Source organism: Miniopterus schreibersii, assembly GCF_964146895.1.
Source record: "Miniopterus schreibersii genome assembly, chromosome: 1".
In the NCBI taxonomy this organism is placed as follows: domain Eukaryota; kingdom Metazoa; phylum Chordata; class Mammalia; order Chiroptera; family Miniopteridae; genus Miniopterus; species Miniopterus schreibersii.
The window spans coordinates 1612032-1629333 of NC_138101.1; the positions used below are offsets into that span (position 1 = coordinate 1612032).

Genomic DNA, 17302 nt, shown 5'->3' on the forward strand with positions numbered 1-17302 from the left:
ATGCCACCACCAGTGTGAGAAGGGCCGCTCGAAGGCAGGTTGGGCAGAAGAGCATCCCGGGCTGTCCCGGCGCAAGGGGAAGGTGAGCCCTGGCCTGGCCCCTGGACGGCCCTGGCCCGTGGCAGCCTGGGCTCTCTCTCATCACAGTGAGGCTGTGTGTCAGCATGTGACCTGGGGCTGCACAGACCCAGTCCCGCTTTATAGAGACCAGCTGTGCGAAGGGCACACAGACACTGTACTTGGGGCCCACACTGGCCCTGTTCCCCAGGCCTTCAGGACACATAATTGCCCATCAAGAATGTTCACAGCAGCCTAGTCAGTGCTGGTTTCATGCTGGCCTGTGCTTTTACTTATTTATTCAACCAAGGAGTGTTTACTGGGCCTGAGGAACTGTGTCTCAGTGCCTGGAGCCGTGGAGGGAGTTGGCTGTCTGTATGTCCTGCTCATGCATGTGTCCTGTCAGCTTTCCTACAGGGCCCGAGAGATTTTCAGCAAGTTCCTGTGCAGCAAGGCTACCACCCCGGTCAACATCGACAGCCAGGCCCAGCTGGCAGACGATATTCTCAGTGCCCCGCACCCCGATATGTTCAAGGAGCAGCAGCTCCAGGTGACCCCATGGCTCCATCTCCCTCAGGGACTCTGGCCATGGCATGGGCAAAGGACTCAGGTCCCAGACAGTGAGCTCCCATGTGCCACCAGGTTGGGAGGGGGGAGCAAGTCAGCATAGATGGAACCCACTGGCTCTGGTGCTAGGGTGTGACCAGCAGGACCCCAGATCTCGGGGGCCACCTACCAATGGTGGCCCAGTCCCACTTCTGCACATGCACCTGTGTGAGATCACAGGCCTGTGGGTGCTGTGCATGCAGAGTGGGCAGAAGTGGGTTTACAATGTGAGTATGTGAAACAGAGTTTATTCTTGTGTTATTTATTTGTATTGTGTAAATTTACTTTTGCCCACCCCTGTATGTAAGTTTGGATTTTTTCAACTTTAGGATATCACCGTGGTAAAAAGTGTGCCTGAACCTAATGATATTTAGAGCACATGTCCCACAGGCCTTTCCAGAGATACCTTCTGCTGCTGAGTCACATAAATAATGTGAGAAAACGGGGGAGGCGTTTCCAGTGCAGCCCTCACTCCCTCATATCCCGCTGGCCGGGGTCATTCTTACTTGTCGAGCACAGCTCCCCCAGGACCGCACCTCGCTGTCCCATCTCCCTGTGGGGCTGGCTTCATGGAGATTGTGGGGTTTGTTGATTTTAGGTGTGACAAGGGAAGACTGGCATCTTATGAGAAAGAGTAGTCAGAGGTAAAGTAACCGGGAAGGCAACTCTGGGGCGGTAGACGGAGAAAATGGGCTAATGATGTTCTTTCAGAAAAGGGCCAGTAGGCATCCGTGGGTCCCTCAACCTTCAGGGCTGACTATCCTGGTTCCTCCTGTAACCAGCTGTGTTACATTTACTGCGCAGATTTTCAATCTGATGAAGTTTGATAGCTACACGCGCTTCCTGAAGTCCCCGCTGTACCAGGAGTGCATCCTGGCCGAGGTGGAAGGCCGCTCCCTCCCCGACTCCCAGCAGGTGCCCAGCAGCCCGGCCTCCAAGCACAGCATCAGCTCGGACCACTCCAATGTGTCCACGCCAAAAAAGGTGCCAGCCTGCTGAGCTTGTGTCCTCGGGTGGGAGCTGTGCTGCGGGAAGGGAGCGGGACCGTGTCCCGGGGTGGGGTCCAGCTGCTTTTCCTGGCCGGGCTGGAAGGACCTGTGCCCCCGTAGCGCAGTTGGCACCTCCTTGCTTGCTCCTGAGCTCCCTACTGCATTCCATGACCTGTTAAAGTAACTTCATGTGGTTTAACAACATCTTCTGTTGGTGACAGTTGACTGGAAAATCCAGGTCCGGGCGGTCGCTGAACGAGGCGCCGGGGGAGGAGGAGAGCGAGAAGAAGCGGAAGGGAGTCTTCTTCTCCTGGTCCAGGACCCGGAGCACCGGGCGGTCCCAGAAGAAGAAGGACCATGGTGACCACACACACGGTGTGTAGTGTGGGGGTCGGCGGGCGGGGTAGTGGGGACATGCGGCCCGCTGGCTGGGGCAGTGACAGGTGCTCTTGGAGAAAACTTGGAAAATACAACCAAGTAAAAAAAAGAACATACAAATGCCCACCCTCTGCCCCAGCCAGCCTCTGGTTTTCCTGCCCCGCTTTCTCCGAGGCATGTGCAGGGCTGCACCGACCTTCGTGGGTTTTGATGTAGTGCCCAGTTTGGCTATCAAGCACTGTCAAAACTATAGCTTTTTACTGTTGTAAATCTCAAAGGCTGCCCGGTCTAGATAGTGTCCCTTAGTTTATTCCTTGTGTGTAACTGGGAAGCTAGTGTGACCGACAGGCCTGTCCTGGAGTCTCGGAAGAGCCTCGGGACCCTTGCTACTGCTGATGCTGGCTCTGGTGGACCTGGCAGGGCAGAGGGAGCAGAGACGCCCGTCAGTGAGGCAGAAGGAGAGCTGCTCACACCAACCAACGCATCAGAGAGAAGAATTGGAAAGGATTTTGTTCCCTAGGGGTTTTTAAGAATGAGAGTACTTTACCGCAATAACCTGGACGCTCCAGGCCTGTGGTCCTTAAGTTTAAATCAGGCAGCAGCCTTTGTGGAAAGAGACAGGCAGGGAGCACCCCAGGGAGAGAGGGAGGGAGGGAGGGAGGGAGGGAGGGAGGGAGGGAGGGAGGGAGGCGGGGACAGTGCAAACAAGGTGTGTTTTTCACCCCCTCCTCCTCGAGCAGCTGCAAAGGGTCTTACAGAAGGCAACCGAGGCAGGGTGTGGGCCTGGCACTGAGGACCCCAGTCTCTGGGTCATGTTGGGTGAGGGGCGCAGGCATCCTTTCTCAGGGACAGGCAGACAGAAGAGTTCACTTAGAGAGAGAGCACCCACAGGATGGAAACTGTGTGGCCAGATGGGACCTCCGAGTCCCAGGGAGACAGGTCATGATTGCCCCGTACAGTCTGTCCCCGCCGACAGGACCCAGAGGCTGGGGTCCCCATGCCTGGTGGCTCTTTAGGGAGCTTTACATCCTAACTCCAGGGCTCTGCCCAGGAACTCGAACTTGGTGGCCTGGGATCCGTTGCTCTGGCCGGTGGGACTGGGCACCCCTGTGTCCGCACCCCTGTGTGGCCCCGAGCCTGGCACAGCAGCACAACTGGGGCGCAGGTCCCATGCTTCAGAAGGTCCTTCTAGATGCATTTTCATAGTTCTCTGCTCGGCCTAAGGTCACATTAGTTCATTCCGTGACAGCGGGGGTGTGGTTGTTTGCTCAGTTTAGGACTTTGCAGGAAGATGTGATGAGCCACAGGTAAAGGTGCAGTGACTGGCTGGGAGTTCACTGCTGTCCACAGGCGACAGTTTCTGTTCAGGCCCAGAAACCACAAGTTGGATAAAAATTCCAGGTTAAATTAAGGGTGGAGGGGGATCCTGCCCAGCAGCACCTCCCCGGCTTTGACCCGCTGGGAGCCAGTGGACGCGGGGGCAGCTGTGGCCTAGGACGGGTGGAGGTGGGAGGGCATCCCTGCCGCCTGTGCTGAGCAGCATGGCAGCCCCAGGCAGGGCAAGGGTGGGGGCAGCGCCTTGGAGGCCTTTGCTGCTGTTCATCCTGGGGCGGGGAGCCATGCCGTGGAAGTGGGTTTCTGTGTGAAGCAAGGACAAGTGAGGCTGCTTGACTTTGAGTCTGTGTTTCCCATCAAGACCCCCTGCACGCCAATGGAGGCCTGGGCCGCAGGGAGTCGCAGGGCTCCGTGTCCTCCGCCGGGAGCCTGGACCTGGTAAGTCACCTCCCACACTCGGCCTCAGGAAGCCATGTGTGTCTAGCGCCAAGATCCCCCCGAGGCTGGGAGGCAGGCGAGGGGCCGTCGGGGGATGGGCAGCGCTCCCCGAGGGACCTTGTTCTCCTGCAGCTGCTGAGAACAGAGAAAAGCATGGAAGGCAGGCGCTTTGTCCCGTCTCACCTTTGAGTGTCCCACTGCCCCAACATTCCCGAGTTTGTGGGAGCCGCCCCGGGAGGGGCTCCTCCTGCCACCAGCCCTGGGGAGCCCGTCTGTGCTCACACCCTGCTGTCTGGTGGTCTGGTTGCCTGTCCCACCCCAGTTTCCAGCGAGGCAAGGGCAGGGGGAGGCATGAGGTCGGGGCCGCCGGCTTGTCGGCGGTTGTCTGAGGCCAGTTTGGAAACCTCATTGCTGCCAGCACCCTGGTCGCTGGGAATGTCGAGCAGAGCGCATGCAGAACAGTTTCTTCCTCGGCTGTGAGGGCTGACCAGGCGCCAGCCAGCCACTGCTCCTGCCACCACCAGAGCTCGGCCTTCACGCACTTATCTGTGGGAAGGGTTGTTGGGGCCATTTTGCAATCAGTCCACCACCTACGGACTAGGTTTCTGTATGGGGAAGAGATTTTCAGTGTCCTGAGGGGCAGTGACAGTGCAGTGACCAGCAGGGCCAGCTCTGCAGTAGGACGTGTGCAGGGCCCGTTTCTGGGCAGGAAGTGAGGTTGTGACTTGGACCCAGAGGAGGTGCCAGGAGAGCCCTGGCTTGCTGCCACGGGCTGGTCCCGTCCATGGTGCCGGTGCTGGGGGAGTGCTGACCAGCAGTGTCCCAAGCTCAGCCTGGGACATGAGTAGTGTGGAGGGACAGCCCCATCCCAGGTGCTGTGGCTGCAAAGGGCCCGCCGCTCCTGTAGGTGTGTCTCACCACTGCACCCTGGGAGGCGCTGGCGGGGAACTTGGGCCCGTCCCCTCCCGGTGGAGGGAGGAGCATTCTCTGGGCAGCAATGGGGCTACCCTGTCCCACACGCGGACAGGGCGGGTCCTCTGCCAGTAACCAAAAAAGGATGGACCCCAAGTTCCCACTGTGCCCCACAGGCCCTGCCTCACCTCATTGGCGCCCAGGATCTCCCAGCAGCCCCTCCCAGCCTCTTGCTCTCCACTAGTTCAGGCTGTTCCTCTCAGAGAGGCCTCGGGGCCTAGAGCCTGGAGGTCGGGCAGGAAGAGCCAGAAAGATGACCGGAAGGAGCAGAGGGGCTCCCAGGCTGGGTCGGGCCTCGTGTATGATCCAGCCCAGTGACCAAGGTGGGCGAGGGCAGCTCAGGGCCAGAGAGTGGCCCTGTTCTAGGAGAGCCGGTTAAGTAAGGGCCTCGCAGGCATTTGATTCCAAGACGGGTAAGACTGTGAATGGTGTCTGGCCAAGAGAAAGGCCATGGCTGTCCCTGTGTTAACCTGTGCACTGTGTAGGTATCACACCAGTTCCTCTTCTCTGGAGCTGAGGTGGGCCTCCCCAGGCGCGTGTGAGCTAGCCACAGCCCTTCTAGGGTGCCCCACAACCTCCCGTGACCCCAACACTTGTCTCCTGCTCCCCAGTCAGAAGCCTGCAGGACCCTGGTGCCTGAGAGGGACAAGGCTGCCAAGCACTGCTGTATCCAGCTCCCCGACGGGACGTCCTGCACAGTGCTTGTCAAGGCGGGACTGTCGATCAAGGAGGTCCTGTCCGGGCTCTGTGAGCGACAGGGCATCAACGGGGCCGCTGTGGACCTCTTCCTGGTCGGCGGGGACAAGGTACTGGGCCAAGAAGACCCTCAGGACCCTTCTCGTGGGAGGACCAGCCCTCAGTGGGGGGCCCGCACTGTGGGGAACTGACCTGCAGGGACCTGGCCTATGGGAACCTGCCCTGTGGGGAACCAGCTAATCTGTTTGTCTGTTAACTAAACCTGCCTGGCTGCCCTCCTGGCCCGGGGTGTTAGGCCCTGGCGGTTGGCCTGCTTGGACTCCTTGTCTGCAGTTTGCTGGAGGCTGTTGGGGGTGGGAGCTGCTGCTGCTGTTGGGCCCCACACTTGCCAGTGTGGGTCTGTTTGCAGCTGCGTGTCTGCTGCTGCTGGGAGCGTTGCCAGCCCTGCTCCCTCTGATCCCACCTCTCTGTTCCTTCATGTGTCCAAAGCCACTGGTGCTGCACCAAGACAGTAGCATCCTGGCATCGAGGGACCTGCGCCTAGAAAAGCGCACTTTGTTTCGGTGAGAAAAACAGCAGTTGCCGTTCCCATGAGGTGATCAGAGCCACATGTGTCCTGACGACTGTCCCAGCTGGCTCTGCTCTGCCCAGTGGTCCCTGGGAAGGGGGTGTGGGCCCCTATCGGGAACCGGGAGGGGGTGGAGGGTGGCAGCTACGCACAAACCCTGGAGCTCTCCCTGTCCCACGACCACAGAAGGGCCACACCCAGGGATGGGCAGGCTGGGTGGAGAGTTGGCCATCCTGTGGGGGGAGGGGTTCTCTCTTGCTGGTGTGACAGCCCCTCCCAGCCCACAGGAACCTTCCAGAAGCCCCTGCAGGCTGCTTCCACAGTCAGAACCTGGGGCTGAATCGCGTGACCCTGGGCTTTAAGGGGGCCGCGGGTACCACACTATTCTGCCCAAGACAGAACAGCTCAGTGGGGACTGATGTGGATCGGTAGTAGACCTGTTCATGTCTCCCTCTCATCCAGGCTGGATCTGGTTCCCATTAACCGGTCCGTGGGACTCAAGGCCAAGCCCACCAAGCCTGTCACGGAAGTGCTGCGGCCCGTGGTGGCCAAGTATGGCCTGCACCTGAGCGAGCTGGTGGCCAGGCTGGTGAGTGACTTGGGGCCTGCGGCATGTTCCCTGAGTGGCAAGCTCAGCGCCTGTTCCTGGGGCATGTGCCTCTGAGTCCCCACCAGCGGAGCGGAGGCGGCACCAGGCACCCCGTGCGCCTGCAGCTGTTCCCAGCTCCTCCCATACCGACCCCAGGTGGAGGGTGTCACCTCCGTCCCCCACTTTCTCATACTGTGGAGTGGAAACACTCATTTATGTATGCCTTGGTCATTCCCAGAGGGGTTGGTGTTGGTATTTGAGACGTGGTTTTGGTCCAGGGAAACCAAAATGAGAAAAAACAAAACCCCTGAAATATGCCAACCAAGTGCAAGTCCGAGAAGGCAGCAGATCAGTGGCACCTCTGCCCTGTGCCCTGAGCCAGCTGTCTTGGGCACATCCTCATTATATTTCCCAGTTCCACCCAGCCAAGCAGTGTGGCTCAGCAGTTGAGCATCGACCTATGAACTAGAAGATCGTGGTTCAATTCCTTGTCAGGGCCCAGGCCCAGGTTTCCGGCTCCATCCCCAGCAGGGGGTGTGCAGGAGGCAGCCGATCAATGACTCTCATCATTGATGTTTCTCTCTCCCTTCTTCTCTCTGAAATCAATTTTTAAAAAAAGATTGCTTATGTATGAAATGAATAAATAATAAATAAATTTCCCAATCCCCATCTCCACGTGGTGGATTAACAGTCTCCGGCATTTCCAAGCAGGGCTGTTGAGTTGTGTGAGTGGCTTGGGGAAGAAGACCCTTAGGGATAGAAGGAAGTGGGGCTGGGCGAGGGCAGAGTCCCCGCCGCCATAACCAGAGGCGTGTGAGGGAGCTGTCTGGGCCGGCAGGCCCTGTGCTCAAGGCCTCGTCGGTTGTGGAGTCAGTGCCGTCAGGCACTCTGTACCCGTTTGGTTCGGAATACGGTGACTTATGAGAGTTTGCCCTGTGTTCTCATTTCTTTAGGAAATAAACTTTATTGGAGCTATGATTTTGAATATTTTTAGCATTTTAATTTTCTCTGACATAGGCCCTGAAATTATTTAAGATCTTTGGCATGAGTGAGAGAACTGTGTTAAATTGTTTATAGACGTCCCCATGTCCCCTTCCCTCCTCAGCAGGGAGCACTGCCCTCCTGAGATCCAGATGTGCTGGGCCGAGAGGGGCGCGGCCGGGCTCCATGTGGCCTCCCTGCTCGCCCTCTGCTGAGGTCCCGGGCCATTGCTCAGCCCTTCTGAGCCTGTTTCCCTGTCTGTAAAGTGGGTTGGTTGGGGCTGTGGTGGGACTTCTGGGCTGAAAGTGGTCAGGGCTCCCAGTTGTGGAGGGTTCTGTGGGAGGTGTGACGCTTGTGGCTCTTCCTTGGACACACCGGCTGACCCCGTTCCCTGAACGTGTGTAGCCACTTGAGCCAGATGTCCTGAGAGAGGCAGGGCCCGGCTCATGGTAGCGTCTCCTCCCTGGGCCAAGCTCCGGGCCACCGCCTCCTTCCGGAGCTGGCAGCCACTGCCCTACGTGGCCTTTGGTCAGTTTTTTGTTCTGCCAGGGAATCTAAGGAGCCAAGCTCCAAGTTCAGGTTTCTTTTTAAACAGTGGTCGTGGGTCCTGAGTAGCAGGTGGTCCGTTCCCCCCTTCTCCGTGTCCCACCTCGGCCCTGCTGGAGTTGCTGCCTCCGCGTCCCAGTCCACAAAGTGGCCCCTGTGTCCTGTTCACCTCCTAACAGTGTCGGGCAGTGAGTCGGGCGAGACCCCTTGGCCAGGTTGTGAACAGGGTCGAGAGCTTCATGCCCCTCGACTGCACATTTAAACCATGGAGTCTGTGAACTGGCACAGTGGCAGCGCCCGCCAAGTACCCTTCCACCCAGGGCTTGGATTTGAAGCAGTGAGGCCACCACTGTCACGCAGGCGACAGAGCAGCCCCGCCACATGGACCCCTCGGCCCTCGCATTCCAGGCAGCCCCGCTGCCCCTTTGGGCTGGGCCCCCTGGAGTGCCTTCTGAGGCAGCCTGGCTGAGGTGGCAGGACCCAGGGTCACCTGGCATGGGACTCCGTCAGGGCTGGCCCGTCTTGCTGTCCGCAGCTGGGCCCAGGCAGCTGTTCCGGAAAGTTCCAGTTCGGGTGAGTTAGTGCACCCTCTTGGTCTCTAGAGTGGCGAGAAGGAGCCACTGGACCTTGGCGCCCCCATATCTAGCCTGGACGGACAGCGGGTCATCCTGGAGGAGAAGGAGCCCTCCCGAGGGAAAGGTGAGCAAGGCCTTGCCTGACAGCCCCTCCCTGCTCCAGAAAGCCCAGCCCTGCCACCTGCCCCAGAGGCCTCACTTTACTGCGCCCCCCCGCCCCCCACACCCTGCAGCCATGGCAGAGCACAGCCCCGACTTGGGGCAACGGGTGTATTTGAAAATACATGGCTCTGCTTTCTAGAGAATATCCACAGCCAGTAGTCCATGAAACCAGCTCTTCAGCTGCCTCATCTCCAAAGCATCCCAGTAATTGGGGTCCTGCCGTCACGTGCCCCCCCCCCCCCCCAGCACAGCCCGCCCCGTGGAGGCAGAGGCGGAGGAGGCCGTGCGTCCCTGGCCCTGCACTGGGCGCCTGGCCTGGGCTGTGTGTGCAGGTTAGAGAAGGGACAGTTGCCCCTGTGGTTCTCCAGCTCTGCTCTCAGGGACAGTGCAGACGTGAGTGTCTCAGTGCTCACCGTGACCGTAAAGCTCACCCCACTCTTCCCTCCCCACAGATAAACAGAAAGGCACACCAGTCAAACAGAGCACGGCCACCAACTCCAGCTCCAGAAATTTCTCGGCTTCGGTAATTCCCCCACCCGGCCCACACAGTGCCCCACTCCCCGCACACCGGCCACGCGCCCCCAGCCACGTGCTCCCCGGCGAGCCCCTGTGTTGCCCTCTGGTGCCACTGCTCTCTGCTGTCCCCTCGCCCCTGGGGCCTGCTCCCGGGACCGGGACTTGCCAGCTCGCCTCCCCGTGGTGGCACTGAGCCTGCGTGCTCTGCCGTGGAACCTTGGTCGTGGCGGCTGTTTCAAAGACCCTCCCTTCCCACCTGTACTGTGAATTGTGTGCTGTCGTGTGTTGGACGTGTGAGTAGAACTTTGACTTTCCTTCTGATGCAGGGAGAGGAGAGGACACTAGGCAAGTCTAATTCTATTAAAATAACAGGAGGAAATGGAAAAAGTGCTAGGGGTCCCCGGCTTTCACAGAGAGAAGACTCTATGGCAAAGACTGGGAAAAAAAAAAATCAGAAAATTAATTTGGACGAAGCAGAGGGTATGTGTACTTTTTAAACTTGCACGTTTTTAGTGAATACAATGTCAGTTTTCCAGTCCAATCATTAGAACTTTCTGAGTGGTTGACATCGGGGCGACTGTGATCCCCTCACGAGTGTGCTCCCCATGTCAGTCTGGGGCTGTTGGGGTAACTTCACCAGAGCTTGTTTTCAGCCTGAGAGCTGAGCCCCTAGGAGCCAGGGAGCACCCCTGGGGCAGGGGGTGGCAGCACAGGGATCCTGGCTGCCAGGATTCCGCCTGCTCCCTCCGTCTCTGTCCCCAGCTGGGATGGAGGCTCCGTTAGTGTCAGAGGGTCCTCAACAGCGGGGTGGTGCCCGGAGAGGAGGCGGTTGCAGAGGCGGGTGGCCCTGGGCTCACACACCCTCTGCGCTAACCCGCGGAGGCCTGCGGGCTGCACCTGCCTGGGCCTGCAGGAGGCACCTGAGAGATGAAAGGGAGGGGTGGTCTCTTCTGTGGAAACATCTTCCTCTTCCAAAAACTAACAAAGAAAAGCACGAAAAGCGGAATCAGAACTACACTTGCCGCTGTGACCCAGACTTGAATCCAGGGGTTCTTCCTGGTCAGCTGTCCCAGCTCCCGTGCAGCCCACCCACACAACCATAAAACTCGCCTCCTGTAGCGGCGAGGGTGCCCAGGCAGAGGGGCGCACCCCCCCCGAAGCTGGTGCATTCCTGAGGGGCACTAAGATTCCAGATGTCAAAGTCCCTGCCCTTGTTCAGAACGGAGGGAGTGATGGGAATGCTGGAGGAGCTCAGTTCAGGCACCCTCTCCTTTGAACGGTGACCTCGAGTTGTAATAGAAAAGCCCTCCAGGTGGGACAGGGTTTCCTGAGGCATCTGCACAGCGGCAGGAAGCAGCAGGCCCAGGACAGTGCGGGACGGTGGGGGGCCCGAGGGCTGTGGGGCTCAGGCGGTAGAGGGAGCGGAGGGCTCAGCACTGCCTCACGCTCCTCAGGACCACCGTGTAAACGGGGCAACTCCAGAGGCCCCAGGTTTGGGTGCCACCACCAAGGGCCCCTTCACACACACCCTCCGGGTCCCCGCTGGTCAGGGCCGGTTCACCTTGGCCCTGGCTCTGCCGCGTCTGCAGGTCACTCCCTTCGTCCCGGGAAGGAGCCCAGGACTGCGCAGGCCCCCAGGGTGCAGCCTGTCAGCACAGGGCCTGCTGGGTCCTGGGGGTGGGTGGCTTGGGTCTGAACGTCACACACCCGATTTCCAGGAGGTCTAGGGCTGTCTGGGTTGTTCCAGAAGCCAGGGCCTTCGCTCAGTGCTGTGGGAGGGGTGTGGAGGTGCGGGTGCTCCCTAGACACAGCCCGCCCTCCGAGCGCAGGGGGCCGAGAGAGGACCTCCCCAGAGTGCATTTCTGCTGCGAGTGCTGAGTGTGAAACTCAGTCAACGTGGGTTTTCTTCCAACAGCATTTTTTGAGCTTATTTCCAAAGCTCAGAGCAACCGAGCAGACGACCAGCGTGGGCTGCTGAGGAAGGAGGATCTGGTGCTGCCTGAGTTTCTGCGTCTGCCTCCCAGCGCCGCGGGGCCCAGCGTCCCCAGCAAGACCACCATGACCAGCCCTGGCCAGGAGAAGGCGCCCTGGCCCGGAGAGCCGTGGGGGCCTGCCCGCGACCACCCCCACAGTCCAGCGACTAGCCCCAGCTCAGCTGACAGCCCGCTCTCCTGCACCCCCACAGCCCCTACGACGCCTACGCCCCAGGCGCAGGAAGCAGAGGCCAGGGGCGTCCAGACCGAGGAAGGCGAGCACGTGGCCGACCTGACGCTCACTGGGGAGGGGGACATCAGCAGCCCCAACAGCACTTTGCTGCCGCCACCCCCCACCCCACAGGACTCAGCTGGACCTCCCAGACCAGGTACCACCAGGCTTGGTTCCCCTGCTCAACTTTGACTCTTTGCCATTCACTGTCCACCTGGGATGTCCACCCGGGAAAGCCCACCTGGTCCCCAATAAAAAGACACAGCTGTGGTAGGTTGACCCTCTGCCCGTGATCGTCCGTGTAAAGAGGCTTTCCCATGCCGTCCCCTCTCAGTTACCGTGGTTACGGTGGGTTGCTCTGCTTTGTCTACGAGGAGGTGTCAGGCGCAGCTGAGGCAGAGTGTGGTAGGATGGGCCACGGGGCCTCCAGCAGTTGTGCCCGTGTTGTGCAAGACTGACCACGGTCCTCTCCTCACCCCCTCTCTCGGTCCCCGCGACTCCCGAGAGTGTGTGTTACGTTTAACCTGTGGAGAGACAGCATGTTCAGTGTTTGTCTCGAGACTGAAAACAGCACTTGTCTTGAGAAGTCAGTGACGCCAGGTGGTTAGGAGGACCCCTCTCTCGAACCTGGAGCCCCTCCATGGGAGTGTCGCCCTGTGCGCCTGGCCCGGCTCGGGACCAGGGCACCTGAAGGTTTCCTTGGGGTATCCCGACCCGCCCCCTGGTAGCCACAGGCTTTTCTGAACTTCTGGAAGGAAGCGCAAGTCTGGTGTGTTCACTGAACTTGGCGCAGGGTACGGCTGGGGGCGGGGACTATTCCTGGAGCCACAGGTTAGAGGCTGAAGCGAGGCTCCCGGCCTCCTGCCAGAGGGGCTTCCAGGAGGCTCTGCTCCCCCCATGCTCACACTAGTGCCATGACCTGTGACTGTCCCCACCACGCCCGCAGGGAGGACAGGGAGCCTTGTCCATGCACACTTTGACAGAACCCCGGGGGCTGCCCTTCTCTGCACTGGCTCGGCCAGTCCAGGGTCCGAGAGCAGCCTGGGTCCTGCCCTGGGACCTGCAGCTGCAGGGAGGGGGGCATTGTCCCTGCGTCCTGTACATGTGCGCGGCTGGCATGTGGAGCATGTGCTGTGTGGGACAGGCCCAGGCCTTCCCGCCGAGACAGTGCCCCCACGAGGCTGGAGGAGCCTGGTTTGCATGCGTGTCGCATTTCCGCACACCTGCGGGACTGCTCTGCTCCTCCCATGCACACCTGCGGGTGGTGTCCCGCGTCTGAGTCTGTGTTCTTCCAAGAGGAATAAACTCCAGAGCTCATTGTTTGACTTGATTAAACTTTCTTTCACTTGAATATTTATTTCCACTTCAGCAAACTATAGGTGCATTTTACTCCAGGGAAATATTACACATTTTTAGGGACTCCAGTGGGTTCACCTAATATGGTGGCTTTAAAAGAGACCGTTCACTGGGCAGATGCGCCCAGGTACTCACAGCAGTGTGCACGGCAGTGACGAGCGAGGGGCTGCCCTCCAGCCCGTGGGGTGCTGCCTGGGGTCCCCTCCCTGAAGACACTGGTTCTCTGGGTGCACAGTCCTCGGCCGTCTGCTCCCGTCCCTGCTGTTGCCCCTGCGTCTTGACTCCACCCCCACCTTCTCCTGACTCGGAGTCCTGAGGACCACAGCAGATGTGGCAGCCGGTGCGGAGGATGCTGGTGGACAGATGAAGGAATGGCCCAGAGTACAGACGGGAGGCAGCAGCAGGGATGGCGTGGGCTGACCAGCGGGCAGAGGGCAGGGGCTCCCCAGGCCCCGGTGGCAGTGGGCGTTCCAATAGGGCCCTTCGGGGCTGGTCAGCTGGTCAGGAGCTCTGGAGCCCTGGGGAAATGGGGTGGCCTGAGGGGCAGGAGACGAGATCCTAGCCCGTCTCACTTCTGGTGTTGGAGGGGACATGGACACAGACACAAGCAGAGCCAGGCTCCCTTTGGAAAGGGTGACGCCTGAGCACTGTGCGGTCCTCTGTTGCCATCCCTGCCAGGGAGCCGGGCAGGCAGCTGCTCCGGGCAGGCCCTGGCACGAGACCGTGGTGCTGTCTGCTGCACAGGGCTGGGCCCCTGCCACTGAGTCATGGGTCTGGGGCTGCCAATTACTCAGAAAGCAAATCTGTGCCAGACAAGCAGGAAGGGCCTGGACCTCGGCCACCCTCCCTGAGATGCTCACGTCCTTGGCCTGTGCACCAGCTGCCCTGTGCTGGAAACAGGCATTTCTCCTGTCCTGAGCCAACCTGTCCTGGGCTTGGGGGCCTGGGCTGACCCTGCCCCCTGCAGGCCTCTGTCTTCCCAGGCTCCTGAACCTGTGTGGGGTCACAGGTCCTTTACTGCTCCAGACAAGTGCCCCAAAAGGGGCAGAGGACCCGAGGCAAACCCTGCCCTCTCTCCCTCCACACTCTGAAGCTAAATTGAAGTGCAGCCCCCACATCTCCCGCCCTCCAGCTGCCGTTTGGAGCATGGGGACCCAGTGACAAGCTGGGACCTGGTGGATCCCAGTAGGCAGGCCCTAGCGGAACGTGTGTTGAATGACTAAAGGACTGGACCTTTGGACCTCAGGAGGAGCAGCTTTTCCGAAAACCTTTCCCATTGTTTGAATAGGACACACCTGGCCCTTGCAGCCCCATGTGAGGTGGGGGAGGACACGTGTGAGCAGGGCACCCTGACGCTGATGTGCCAGAGAGGGGCCCTCTGTGCCCCCATGGACTTGAGAGGACCTGCCCTGGGAGGCTGCGTGGAGGCACTCATGGAGGCTTGGGGTGCAGTGGGGCCTGGGGACTTTGGGGCCACAGAGCAGCTGGGGATGCACAGACTCCTGACCCACAGCCGCTCCACTCACTCAGAGGCCTCGGACCCAAGGAGGGAGCAGCAGCTTCACCTCCTGCAGCCAGGATGGGGAAACTGAGGCCCAGGGAGGGGTAGTCAGCAGGGCAGGTCTCCTCCAGCCTGTTCACTGTGGGTCGTGGGCCGGGGCTCCCCTGCCCCCCGCATGGGCACCTAGGAGTTCTCAGTCCTAAGCTCCTCGACACTGACACCCCTATAGATATGCCAGGGCCCTGGCATCCCTAACCTGGGTGGCACAGCCAGGCCCCATCCTGGGGGTGAGCCAGGGAAGCTGGGTGGAGGGAGCTTTGGCCCAGAGCATCAGCTGAGTGCCGTGCCCACCCCATGCTGGTCCCTGGGGACTGCACCTGGGAGACGGGTCTCTCTCTTCCAGGGGCAGGTGGGCCTCCCGGAGGTGATTGGCACGTTGTTAGGGCAGCCCACCCCAGGGTCTAGGTGCTTCAAGGCAGTTCTGGCAGCCCAAGGACTCCTGGGGGTGAGGCAGGGGCTGCTGGGCAGGCTGGCAGCCGCCTCTGCCCACCACTGGCCTGGGAGCTGCGTCCCTCGGAGAATCTGGTCTGAGGTCTGTGGGTGAGGCCTTGTGCCTGGGGGTGGGGGTGGCGAGGGCCAATCCTGTCTGGAACAGCCCCACCCGGTGTTTGGTCTTCCCCCACAGCCCAGGCACCCGGGCCTGTCACTTATCGCCTCCCCCAGTGGCCCGTTGGCATAAGGGCAAGCCCCATAGACAGCCCCCCAGGAGGAGTTGGGGGAGCCACACAGCCCAGAGGCCAACTGGAGCCCAACTAGATCCCTCTGTGCAGTCCTGGTGCCCTCACAGGGCCCTGGGAGCCCTCCCCCCTTTTCTCCAGTTCCTCTGCCATCCCAGCCCCTCCCTGGGGCACAGAAACCCTCATTTCTGCAGCACAAACCCACACCCCTCCCAGTTACAGCCCTATTAAAGGGACAGTTCATCAGGCTGGGGGAGCCAGCGGGGAGGGGTGGAGTGGGGGGGTGGCAAGGGCAGGCGTCTTGAGGCAGCTGCCAGGGCCCAGGTGCTGAACAGCTTTTGAGGGGCTCCGGCTGGCCTGGACCAGACTGGACAAGGGCAGGGTCCAGGGAGCCCTGGATGTCCCTTTGACCAGTAGGGGCTCCCCCAGGTCCCACAGCACAGAACCTGGGTCCTGCACGCCCCAGTACCTGGGGCCCCAGCCTCTGCCCTCCCCTCATTTCATGCCTGTGCCCCGCCTTCAGCCTGGAGACCTTCTCCGCTACACACTGCATGGCATCTGCCAGGGGCTCGGTTGGTCTGGGCATGCGGGGATGGGGGTGGGGGTGGCTGACCCAGGCCAAGGCTAAGGTCAGAGGTTGCCGGCCTTCAGGATGCATTTGGGTATTTGAGGACCCCTCCCACGGCCAGTGTCTGTGCAGGGCAGATGGGTGGGCACTCCTGCCCTACCTGTCCGCAGGGCTGCAGGGCAGACAGCTGACAGCCTCTCTCTTCTCCCTGTGACAGGAGGCGGGGCCCATGGCAGCAGAGGCCTCCCGGTCAACACAATCATCGATGTGGACCTTGTCGCCGGCTCTGCACCAGGGTTGGGCTGCAGGGTTCCAGGGGTGTGGACGGGCCCCCGGAGGTCCCAGACCAGCAGGCCCCCAGCATCAGACCTCCCTGGCCTGAGTCCTGTCCCAGGTGGGCCCGCTAAGCCCAAAGCCAGCCCGCACCACGCCACCTTCGTCTGAGTCTGCCCGCAGCCCTGCCCCCCGGTGGACCCCTGTGCCTCCTGACCTCCATCTGAGCTGCCTGCCTGCCTGGACACGAACATGAAGGCCCATGATCTAGGGGGGCAGCTCAAGCCCATTTTGAGGGCCTTGGAGGGGCCACCTCAGCCACCACGCCCTTGGAAGCCAAACCAGGAGAGGACAGAGGGCTCCTCGGCCCTCCTGCCCCTAGCATCCGGCCTTCCCTCAATAAAGTGTCTTCAAGGACTCCCCTGAGCGTTGGCCTCCTGCTGGGTGCTGGGGTCCCAGGCCCTGTCCTCAGAGAGGTGGTGTTGCCAGGGGCCTCCAGGACCGTGTTGGGGAGGGGCTGAGAAGAAACAGCTCTTGGGGCTTGAGGAAGGGAGCCCGCAGGTCAGGCCTGGTCCCGTCCAGTCCACACTGCCCCCTGCAGGTCAGTGCGGGGTCCTCTCCCAAGCACAGTGGGGACCAGGCCTCTCTCGGAAGGCTGGTCTGGCAGGGCCTGTCTGTGGAGGGATTATCTGAGCAGAAGGTCTGGGAAGGCATGTCAGGGCCATGCAAAGGCCCTGAGGCTGGGTGAGTTTGGTTAGAGAATGGCTTGAGCCAAGTCAGGAGGGGACCAGTGGCCAGCCAGGGGCAGGGGCACCGTGGATGGTGGGCTGAAGCAGATAGAGACGGCACCATCATCCCAGGTTGCCTGGGTGGACCCCAGTGTTGACAGCTCAATGCTGGGGCCCCTGCACCCCTTTCTCCTCAGTCGGTGGGGGAGGGGTGGGGTCTTGTCCTACCGGGTTTGTCAGAGGCTGGGGAGCACAGTGAGGCTGTGGGATTGTTCTGGGTACTTCCAGGGAGCAGCCCCAGGGGAGGTGTAGGCATGAAGAGGGGCGGCACCCGCCGTGCCCAGCACCCTCTCCTGGGCGCACACAGTGAAGCAGGTGCAGTGCCAGCCCCCTCTGCACCCGTGCAGGCAGCCTGCATGCTGAGCAGTAGGAACGACCGCTGTGTGCGGGGCGCTGCCCAGCCCAGTTCACACAAGGGGCAGCATGCGCTCACAGACAGGGCAGGACCCCAAGCCAGGTCCTGATG

At 60.8% G+C, this 17302-nt stretch overlaps 1 protein-coding gene across 4 annotated transcripts in view; it reads left to right on the forward strand.

Moving 5' to 3' along the window:
• RGS12 (regulator of G protein signaling 12) overlaps positions 1-16472 on the forward strand; it is an 80612-nt gene extending 64140 nt beyond the window's left edge. Inside the window, exons 7-18 of one of the 4 annotated variants that reach the window (XM_081131321.1) lie at positions 464-607; positions 1468-1647; positions 1874-2027; positions 3727-3803; positions 5387-5581; positions 5961-6034; positions 6502-6628; positions 8758-8854; positions 9345-9415; positions 9735-9888; positions 11324-11770; positions 15993-16472. In XM_081131321.1, coding sequence (XP_080987447.1) covers positions 464-607; positions 1468-1647; positions 1874-2027; positions 3727-3803; positions 5387-5581; positions 5961-6034; positions 6502-6628; positions 8758-8854; positions 9345-9415; positions 9735-9888; positions 11324-11770; positions 15993-16219 — 1947 coding nt within the window. In that variant the 3' untranslated portion in view covers positions 16220-16472. Of the gene's footprint in view, positions 1-463; positions 608-1467; positions 1648-1873; positions 2028-3726; positions 3804-5386; positions 5582-5960; positions 6035-6501; positions 6629-8757; positions 8855-9344; positions 9416-9734; positions 9889-11323; positions 11959-15992 lie in introns of those variants that run through there. The other 3 variants (XR_013998381.1, XM_081131322.1, XM_081131323.1) reach the window with 3 other exon arrangements.
• Positions 16473-17302: the final 830 nt, after the last annotated feature.